Raw genomic sequence first — 11293 nt, 5'->3', positions numbered from 1 at the left:
AGCGGTTCTGGCTTTCAACCCAGAGCAACCGAGAGTCAGAGGGAAACGTCAACGTGTCTCAGGTTTTGATGAACTGTAAAGGTGCTTTCTGGAAGAATTTCCCACAGAGGTGAAACCATATGAGAGAACAACCCACGTTTAAAGACCCTGTGGTGACGCTCAGGGATTCTGCCCTTCGTTTGTATTTTTTTTATTTAACGAGTTGTTACCAGTTGAACACAGACACTTACGATGATGATGACGATGAAACCTCTGCCACTGACTATCGTTGTAAGTTCAGTTTGTGTTATTTTTTTGTGTTATGCAACAAAATTGTAGCGTAAGATGAGACAAGAACGTAGCTGGTATATATTTCAAATTGCAGTTCACGTTTATAAATATATGAACTCCATATAAGTATTTGTAGGTAAGCATATATGTTAATAATTGATCATTTTTGTGTATCTTATACATGCAACTCTGGTCTCATTCAGTCCGTGTTTTTTTTTTTTTTAATTTGTTGTTGTTATTTTTGTGTGTTTTTTATAAGTGTCCAGCTCTACTGACCCTGGGTGCTCAGTGCTTAATTTACGCAGTAAAGTATTGTCACCTCAACTAGCTACTGTCACAAGATGTACTGTATACCCCACAGCATTGTTTCCCAAAGACTGGGTCGTGACCCTCAGATGGGTCACAAGAGACTCGCCTCATGTTTCCCAGGAGTTTACGAATAATGTCTATTGACTTGGGTCACGAAAGTTTGTGACTTTTAAAATATGAGTCCCCAGAAAAAGAAGTTTGGGAAACACTGCCCTACAGTACATATGCAGTACATATACTACATACAGATTAGACTACACCAGAGCGTGGGACACGACAGTCTGGGGCAGGATTTGAACCTGCACCTCTGATGGCAAAACCCATTAACCACTAGGCCACAGGCTGCCTTTTTAATTAAACACTCATGTTGTCCCTTACTTTCACCAACACATTATCAAAGGTTTTTAAACTGTGTCAAACCCTCCTTTGAGGGCTAATAGAAGAGGAGCTAAATGCTAAACATTTACCAACTCTCACCCAAAACACTGTTAGGATTAAGAGCATGTAATATTAGGATTAGCAGCCAGTATCAGTAACTGCAAATGTACGTAAATCCTCAGTGCTACCTGAAGCACCAAAAGGCACTTTGTAGAGACAAGTTTAATTCTTAGCCATAAAGTGAAATAAGTGAAGTATTAAGTCAGAATGTGAACTCTCACAGTAAATTAAATTATGGGTAGAAATGGGAACAGCTGTTAAGGCGAAACATTTCCCCTTGTTTTCACAAAGGACAAAATACTCTGCAAAACAGATTACTGCGTTTTGTTATGATGTCTAGACCTGAACATCAGTGTGTCATCAGCGTATGGTGCAGTGGAGACACAACCTTCTCTCAAACTCTCTGCCATTGCTGCCATATTTTGATGAAAAACAAAAAAAAAACATGCCAAAAAGCCTGCGTACTGTAGCGGCTGACGTGCTCAGCCTTTTTGTACCTACAGTGTGTGGGATGGATTTTTTTTGAGTGTCATGAGGCCAAATGGTTGAAGATGAATTGTTGTTACTGATTATTTCAAAGCGGTTGTTTTTGTCTTTTTGAGAAAGAACATTGAGGTGGACGGGTGGACTTTATCAAACACTCTGGAGGACTCGTCTTCTTGCGGCTCTGCATGGTTTGTTAACTCAGCCCTGTCTGTCTGTCTGTCTGCCTGTCTGTCTGCACACCTGTGAGTCAGCACAGTTTACTCTTAGCAGCACAGAGTAAAAAAAAAAACCTGTCTTTTATCCCAAAAGTGAAAGATTTTCTCGGAGGCGATAAAACAAAACCGAATAAAAGCTGCAGTTTACTCTTAGCAGCACAGAGTAAAGAAAATGTGTCTTTTATCCCAAAAGTGACAGATTTTCTCGGAGGCGTTAAAACAAAACCGAATAAAAGCTCGTGATTATCATGCGAACAAAAATGAAGGAGAAAAGAGTGAGAAATATTTAATCAAGCAGTTACATCGACAGCAACTGGTTTAGTTTTTATTGAAGACATTTCACCTCATCTAAGAGGCTTCTTCAGTTCTAACAGACCGCAGGGAAAACTCTGGTATTTAGCCGCGGAGTAGCCGAAAACCAGAAACGTGGGACGTTTGAAGTAAAACAAAGGCACTGTTGCCAAGGGGCACGTAGTCAGGTTTGCCCCTCAATAGTTACCAACGTCCTGTTGGTCTCCAACAACCCGCAAATCACACCTCAATCCTTGTGATCACAACCTTCTTTCTTGGTATTGAATGTGGTCACATCCTTTGTTTTATGACAAGACAGGAAGTCGTTTGAGGTATTCAGCCACTCCGAGGCTAAGGCCACGTTTACACGGCCACAGTACGACTGCAGTAGCACAGATTCAGCCTTTTGTTGAGACCCATTGGGAGTATTGAGGGGACGGAGAGAGGGACAAGTTTGAACGGAACAAGGTCAGTCGATGTGGTCAGCCTCTCTGTAACCTTTCAACCCAGTTACCACTACCCAATCCCACACAATGACAACCATGGCGGCTGCCAGGCTACCTCTGTCCTAGAGAGGCTAATTTGGCCACAGCTTATGATTCCACTTTTGCACTTCGATCTTGAGCAGTAAAGCGGCGTTAACACAGCATCACACACAGGCCAAGCGTACGTACTACAGGGACCACAGTCGTATTCAGTGGCTCGATTACACACTGAATTTTCTTCGGCCGGCTGTGTGCAAACGGAACAAGAACGCGCCGCATCCGGAGACTCCGCAGTCGTATCGCAGCTGAGTAAATGTGGCCTAAATACCAGTGCAGCTGACCTGGATGTAACTGCTTTGGATAAGATGACCTGGACGACAGATCTTACACTGACGGGTTTTTTTTAAACCAGCTCTGTAAAGATACAGAGGAGCTTTTAAAGCTGCAAACTCACAGACAATGAAGACGTAACCAGATCCCACAGCATGTTTTCAGCCTGGTCTTATTTACTGTGCCAGTCTGTCCCTCTGAGTGAACACACATTATAGAGCATTTTAAAATTCCTCTCACACACTGTCAAATAACCGCTGCCTAATGTGATGGCTGATATTTTTCTTTCTAACGTGACAGTTTCCCTCTGGTGACTTTGTGTTGCTGGTGTCATATAGTCCTTATCTGAAGCAGCTGAAAGATTGTGGACCACGATAGAAGGTGAAGGCAGACAGTGAGTGAAGGGAGAAGCTGAGGGATGTTTGGATAAGGGCACGGTGGCCAATTAGTGCAAAACACAGTTACAAGTTACGGGAAATATTTTTTTTGCACCTTGTAATTTTTGTTTTTGCAAAATGTGAAGTTTAGATATATAATAATTTGCCTTCAAAAATATAGTGAATTTTTCAAAAATGTGGATTTGTTTTTAAAAAAATTTTAAATTTTAAAATTAAAATTCATTTAATACAAAGGGTAGAATATTTTTTTTCTTTTAAGGAAAAAAGATTTTTTAAATTAAATTTTAAATTTTAAAATTCATTTAATACAATTTAATACAAAGGGTAGAATATTTATTATATTTATTTCTTTTAAGGAAAAAAGATGTTGATGGTGTGTTTTTTAAAAGTTACAAAAAAATGTTAAAGCATGTTAAATTATATTTTTAAAGTGTAAATTTGTTTTTTAAAATTCATATTTTAAACTACTATAATAATGGAACAATTCGCATTATATTTTTAAAGTGTAAATTTGTTTAAAATTCATATTTTAAACTACTGTAATAATGGAACAATTCGGTACACAAAAAATTCAATTGTCTCTAGAATAGAGACTTGGTTAATTAACTTTTCTGGTGGTTATTTACCAAAATTGTCTTTTAAAGGTAAATTAGTTAAGTTTTGATTCATGTAAAATGTAATTGCTTTTAATATATTTTTTTGAATACAGTTGTAAAAAATACTTCACAGTTTGTATTTGTGTATTTGCACCATGTGGTCGCCCTACGTGGTCAACCACATGAACCTACACCGGTGTCTTACATGGCTCTGGCAGAAGATGTTGAAATAGGAAGATCTGAAAAAGACTCAGAACTGGGAAATAGACAGCAAACGTCAAGGCAGGAACAGGAAGGTGGAAAGTACTAGATTGAGTAAGTAATATGTACGAGGTGGTACACGTTCTGCACAGTACCTGCGCAGGCTTGCGTCCAGCTGGCTCTCCTCTGTGATCAGCTCCGCTTCACTCTGGGCGATTCTCATGGCCAACTCTCTGTCCCTCCTCTCCTGCTCCAGGACGGTCGTTCTCTGGACCTGCTCCTCACGCTCCAGAGCCAGCTGGATATCCAGCTCTGCCTGTAAAAGCCACACGAGCCACAGCATTTCTACTACAGTCGGTGTGAGTGTGTGTTTCTCAAACAGACATGAATCCTGTGACAAAGTAGACTTGGTACTGTAAGTTACTGTTACTGTCTCTATGTTGTCAGTCTGTTTCATTTCATATTTGCTCTGAAAAACAAACTCTATTATTAAATATTTTAAATTATTATTATTTATTTATTAACTCAGCAAACTTTAAATTAACCATTTAGCATTCAAATACAGGATGATGTCACGCCCATGTGGCCCAATGTGGTAGGTGCAAGTCATTTGCTTTAGATACACTGATAGATTTGGTTGTGGATAGAAAGCCGTCTGTGTTTTCCTAGGACAGATAAGGCATCGCTGTCGTCACTAAGTTAGCTTGCTTCATGCTAAATATCTGACATCAAGAATCTCTTCTTGGCTTGTTTTTTCAGACGACGCCGATTCTAAGGCACAGTGGAATCAAACATGGAGTCCTACCTCTGCGCCCCTCTAGCCCCCTCACCTGTTTACTAAACTAAATCTATCAAATCTGATCGGATACAGAGCGCGATAGAAAATTAACGAGGCCAATAACTTGAGACCAGCGTAAACTCTTCCTGATCGTTTGTCTTAAGAGCAGAACAACAGCTATTCTGGTCTGGTCAATAAATCTGACCCATATTTGTAACCCAAATATTTTCTTTTTATGATGGACAACACCAATCAGAAAACAATTACACCACACACTGTACACAGGGAAGCACGGAGGCAGAATATTATATAATGAATGTATGAAAACTGGATTAGTCAAAGAATATAAGTATAACTGCATATTCAGTGTATTTGCATATCTGTGAACAGAAATCGTTCCCTGGAGGCCCATTTTCTCTGCAGACTTATAAATATGAATATCTTTCTGGTTAAATATATAATTTATACCTTGACTGTGAAACATGAGCAGACTGAAATATTAGCTCAAAAAAAAAAAAGAAAAAGAAAAGAAAAACGCAATCTGTTTGATAATGATACCGAGTTCCTTTAACTGAAAATATTCACTTTTGTGGCTGATCTGTGTTTTATCTCAGTAAGTTCAGTGAAAACACAGTGACACGTTAACCTTTGACACGGCAGAAGACGCCACTGACGGAACAGCAGACGTCTTCAGAAACTTTTCTTCAATGACTCGGAGCGAGGGATAAACAACAAAGAGTCTCCGGGGGCGTGGCCACTAACAGTCTGATGTAAAAAACCCTCGCTGCTAAAAGAAAGAAATCTCCAGAATGCAAATGATACTGAGTGAATAAATACATGTTGCATTCAGACCATTAGGAATCTCCTGGTCCCCGGGCCATCGTTATTAGTTTGATGGACAGCTGGAGAAATTGTTTTTGAAATAAAGTAACTAGATAATTAACACTATGTGGAAACGAGGCCTGTTGTAGAGTCCACTCCACATTTTACTGTCTACCTGACTCTTCTTCTGCACTCATTCTGCTGGCCACGCCCACTCCCCTCTGTTCTCAGCTGCTTCTAATCAGTCACCAAACTGATATTTTAGTCTTCCTCATTCAGACAGCTTTTGCTGGGCTCTGCCCCCAACTGTCACCTTATTTATTGTGCCTACCTGGGTAATGTTAGCTACTCATCGTACCAACAAGAACAAAAAGCACCAAAGTCTTTCAGAACGTCCTAAAACACCAGTCCCCTGTCGGCCTGACTGACTTTAACCTGACTGGTCTTCAACACTGGAGGAAGTCAGACCTGCCTGGAGTCCAAGGCATCAGCAGCACACGCTTTCACCAGTTTTAACAACTGCTTCAGCCAACCACAGCAGACACCAGAACCTGTCAGAACACTGTCCACCTGAAATGACTCCTCATCTACTAACCTGTCTCTTCAGGACTAACTTGACCAGTAGAGGGCATTTGAGGCAGGAGCTAATGCACTGGACAAGAAGTCTCAAACTTAACCTGACCCACCTACGCTCCTAATAAACATACTGCAGCTGCAGCTGTCCTCACTCTCCCTGAGGAAGACCAACATTAAGAGGACATCGTTGTTGCCAGTCTTCCCCTGTCTCAGAGGACCGGCTTCCTCCTCTGACACTGAGCATAAGTTTGGACTTTTACCTTAAAGAAGAAACCGTCAGATGTCACCGTTCACCTTCCCTTCGACCTCCAACTCAACTTGAAGACAGCAGAGCGTAATGTGAGTAAAGGGATCAATGACTGCACTCAGAAAGTGGTTTGTTAAGCTGGTGTAAAATCTTAATGACAAAACGTGTTATGAACGACTGCCCCTCAACTGTCACGGCCAATTTTTATTTTAAGTTTCTTTAGACCGATACTGTAACATACTTGTGTTCCTGGTTGAAGAGTTGTGTACTGTTTTTGCTAGCTTTAGCAAAGCTTGTTATTTAAGTTTCAGTTTCGAAGAAAGAAAAAAAAAAAAAGAAACTAGTTCTTCTGCAACTTTTAAGCTTTTTCATTTATATGCTTTTTTAATATCAGAGAAAACTAAGCTTTTTCTGTTGTTGAGAAAGACATTAGCAGTCGGCTCACGCTAGCATGTTGTATTTTCCTTAATGTGATTTTGTCTCTGAGGAATTGTGGCTTAGTTGTGTCAGAATTGTTACCTTCAGGTGTTCGGTGGAGCTTTAGCAGATGAAGGACGATGATAGTAAATAATCTGATAAGACAGTTTTTCTTTTTTTTAATTCTACCATTATTCGACCCAGTGTGTCCAGCCCTGACATTCACGTGTCTCTGGTGACGTAAACGACTTGATCTACTGTATTCATACTGTAGCTCTCACACGCAAGACTTGATTAAAAAATATAATTCACACGTTAGAGCCATGGCGTCCATCCACCGTTTCTTACATTTCTTGCTGTTTCCTGTGCAAATGATGATTTAAGGCACAGACTGTCATTTAATATGCAGATGCAGTTCCGTTCTAAAATTATTAACGCCATTGATCTTTAAAAAGGTCAGTCCAGATTGTTAACGGTCATGAAACTAATATTTCCCAGAAGAAAACATTAAAATCACTCAGCTTGATAAATACACAAACACGAAACTTTTATGTCCACCAGAAAAACAACTTAGATACAACTGAAGCCGAACTTTCATTTTAAAAAATGAATTCCAACCCATAACTGCCGTCTCGTACCTACTATGTGCTCAGTTGTATTTTAAATGTACTATTGATTCAGTTCTCGCTACATTTCAGTTTCTTAGGTGTTCAACCTTGACAGACAGAGATGCAATTTAGCGAAAGGCTGCAATAAACGGTAGCGACTGACCCGCTGTGCTCTCAGAGGCCGTCTTATTAAGATGTGATTATAATGGCGTTGAGTCACCGCTGGGGAATAAAAGTCGTTGAACTCGGTGAGAGACAACATAAAACATAAGAGACTCGGCACATCCTGATATTCTCAGCCAACAGTATGTGACGGGCTGTCGTAATAAAAATACTCCTTGGCACATTTTTAACAGAAACTCTAGATTTTCAATCACAGTAAAATGTCACTTTGACGATGACTCAAACCTGTAAAACTTTCTCCTCCTCATCTCGCTTTTTTCGATCTTCTTCCTCCTGCTTTCGCTTCACCTCCATCTCTGCTTTCCTGAAATGTTACGGGGGGGAGAGATTGTGACATTTAATGACCTGACATCTTTTAACTTTCTCACCTCTTCAAATAACCCCCCTCGGCCCCTCCCCCAGGTCAACCACTCACATCCTTCTGTCCTGCTCTTCCTGTGTGCGCCGTTGCTCTTCCTCCTCCCTCCTCTTCTTCTCTTTCTCCATCTCTTCCTCGATGTGCTTCAGCCTCTCGCTCTCCTCCTCTTCCTGCTTCTTCTTTTGCATGGACGAAAGCAGTTGCTCCGAGCGTTTCACCAGCGCCTGGTACTCTGTGTCAATCTCTTTCCGGGTCATCACTGTGGCCTGGAGGTCAGAGGAGGGATCAAATATAAAAACCTAGGATTGACTTTTTACATCTTTTTACACAAGGTGGAAGTGATTTTTTTTTTGTACGCCTTCACATTGTCGGACACCCGGGGGGAGAGGAGGTCACCGTGTTATAAAGATTGATGGCAGAGCCACAGGGAGGAAGGGCAACAAGATCCTCCTTCCTTGTGCAGGGACACGACAGTGACATTGACGTCTCATGAATATTCACTCAGTGATACCAATACCAGGCGTTATTTCGCACTCACTGTGCCATTAGCCTCCACACCGGGGCTGATAATAAGCTAACGGAGAGACGCACGCGGAGAGAGGGATATTATTGTTGTGACAGGGGAGTGGGGCGAGAGACGGGGGTCAGGTCACAGGTGCATCGGTGTCAATCTTGATAAAACGCCAAGGAATCGTTTCAGTGGAACCTTTTGATTGGATTCATATGATAATGATATGAAGTTGATAATCAGGGAAGGGGCCGCCATGATCGCTGAGCATCATGTGACTTTTTTGTGATGATTTGCTGGAAGCTAAAATGAAACCAGTTCTTATTGCACAGGGAAGGCTGGGATTTTACTAATGCGGTTTGATAAAGTAGCAGGACAGAGTGACTAAATGAAATGAAGAGGGGGAAAAAAGGAGAGAGTTTCATCTTCAACTAGCTCTAAATGTTCATGATGAGATGATTGAAAATATTGACTTTATGTAAATCTGTAAGATAATACGTGGATGATGGTAATCATGGCTGGAGAAGACCAGTGTCTGGCAGAGACAGTGGTGCTTCAACCATGGATGTCTTCAGCACTGACTCACCTTGATCTTGGCTATTAGTGCGTCTATGGCAGAGGCAAACTCTTGGACTTGTTTGGCCATCTCCTGTTTGCCCTCCTTTAGTCCGTTCACCACCTCATTGAAACGCTCCATGCGTTTCTTTAGATTTCTGACCTTCACCATTCCATCAACGCTGTAGGGAACGAGAAAAGAAAAAAAGTTCATCTACAGAGCACACGAATAGTCTAATTTGAAGGTTAACTTTAGCAAAATGGGAACAAACTGCCTTAAGGTTCTCGGGGGAAGCACATTCAGCAGCAGGTTCTATCCTCTGCCTTAAAACACAGATTTTATTTTCAAATTTTAAATGAATAAACTACCCTATAACTAATGATCCCCTATGATCTAATATCCTGACACCCAATCTTACTACTGAAAATGTATTATTTCTCAAAGATGAAAACACCTTCTTCAACCTTTGGGTCATGAACCCATATGGGGTCACCTGGAACTCAAATGGGGTCCCTCAAAATGTCAAGTAATTGATAAAAAATGACTGATAAAAATATCCTTTTAGTAATTATTAATCTTTGAAGTTATAATTAAAACATGTGCAAAATCCTTAAGAACTGTATTATTTTACGTTCAGGAAGAATTCAGGAATTTAGTTCAAAATAATTGCAGCATATAAAAATATCTGAAATGACACATCGTGATTTTTGACCGTTCAAGTGACTTAAAATTGGCTCTGGGTTCGGCAGAAATTTGTGACATTAAAATGGGGTTGCAAGCCAAAAAAGGGTTGTGAACCACTGCTTTAGACACAGTAAAGACAGTCAAAACTCTCTATGCGGATGAAAAAATAAAAATAAAAAACAAAAAACGCAGAGGAAATTAAACTGCAGGAAAACTGAGATTATAGAGAGATTAAAAGGACAAAAGGCGAAGGGCACAGGTCGGAGCGAGGCGGATGAAAAAATAAAAATAAAAAACACAGACAAACACAGAGGAAATTAAACTGCAGAAAAACTGAGATTATAGAGGGATTAAAAGGGCAAAAGGCGAAGGGCACAGGTCAGAGCGAAGCCCAGTCTAGTGTTTGTGTTTATGCGTGTCCATTTTGTCCCAGTGTCAGTAAATGGATACAGAGAACAGGGAGAGACGCACCGTGACTTATGTTTCTTCTTACACAACCACATGCGGACAGTCTTCTGAATCTTAATGCAGGCCACGGCTCTGTAACTCATCTTGTTCCTGACTGTTGGAGGAAAACAGGATTAAAAAAAAGGGGGAAAATAAATGAAATAATTACAGAAAAGATCAATGAATGCTAACCCTAAATTTATTTTCTTTAGTTTGTTGCTTACTTTACGCATAACTTGGATTATTTTTCTACACCACACGAGTTCCATTTCTCTCACCAATGCACACACATATTGTAGTGAATGGCACCAAATAAAATGATACTGAAGTGTTGGAGGGAATAAAGGGTAATTACCAGCAGCATACAATTTCAACTGCTCACTTAATGCAGGGTCACGCACACACACACAGACACACAGACGCATGTCTGCCCTTTATGAAATTCCACATCATTCTTTTATACAAATAAAAAATAATCCTGCATTTTAATGAATGTTGGAAATCAATAAGCTGACTAAGAACCTAATGGATCAAAGGACAACTCGATATCACCATAGGCTGCAGCTTTTAATATTCAGAACAATTGTACGAGTGGGAAACACAATCGTGTCCCAGTGCTTCCAGAGATGTGCGATAATGAAGCAGCTAAAAATCATACACTGGAAAGTTAGAAGAAAAAACAGCCTGGCTAACAGAAATGTGACACTCAGGGTTTTTTTTACATTGAATTCTTGTCCTATAGAAAGTAGAAACGCTTGGACTCAGTGAAATGTGGGTCTTTTTTTATATCCATATTTGAACAGCTGCACAAAGACCAGGTGCAAATGGAAACGATAAAATGACAGGTGGAAACTGTGCATCAGACAATCAAGTGTCTGGACAGAAGTGAGTTTTAAATCTGCATCAATGGCTGAAACCGACTGCAGCCACAGCCAAAAAGATTGTTCTAACTTTCTTTAGTCTTGACCAGAATATCTCAAATAAAGGGCCGTCTGACAAATTAGTTTTGTACATTAGCAACGCGTCACGCTTTTGTACCCGATACTCACAAACACACATATGGTACATAAATATCCCTCTATCATTTTGT

General features: G+C 40.3%; 1 protein-coding gene across 2 annotated transcripts in view; it reads right to left on the bottom strand.

Annotated features, from left to right (window-relative positions):
* The window catches only part of LOC103377973 (unconventional myosin-VI-like), a 40509-nt gene that overhangs the window by 7248 nt on the left and 21968 nt on the right, over positions 1-11293 (bottom strand). For both annotated transcript variants that reach the window (XM_025054792.1, XM_008308984.3), the window contains exons 24-28: positions 10228-10318; positions 9103-9253; positions 8066-8274; positions 7876-7954; positions 4175-4335 (exon numbers count right to left, since the gene is read on the bottom strand). In XM_025054792.1, the coding sequence (XP_024910560.1) occupies positions 4175-4335; positions 7876-7954; positions 8066-8274; positions 9103-9253; positions 10228-10318 (691 nt within the window). The remainder of the gene's footprint in view (positions 1-4174; positions 4336-7875; positions 7955-8065; positions 8275-9102; positions 9254-10227; positions 10319-11293) is intronic.

This window comes from Cynoglossus semilaevis, chromosome 1 (genome assembly GCF_000523025.1).
Source record: "Cynoglossus semilaevis isolate Cse_v1.0 chromosome 1, Cse_v1.0, whole genome shotgun sequence".
Classification (NCBI taxonomy): Eukaryota; Metazoa; Chordata; class Actinopteri; order Pleuronectiformes; family Cynoglossidae; genus Cynoglossus; species Cynoglossus semilaevis.
This window is presented reverse-complemented; position numbering and strand designations above follow the sequence as displayed.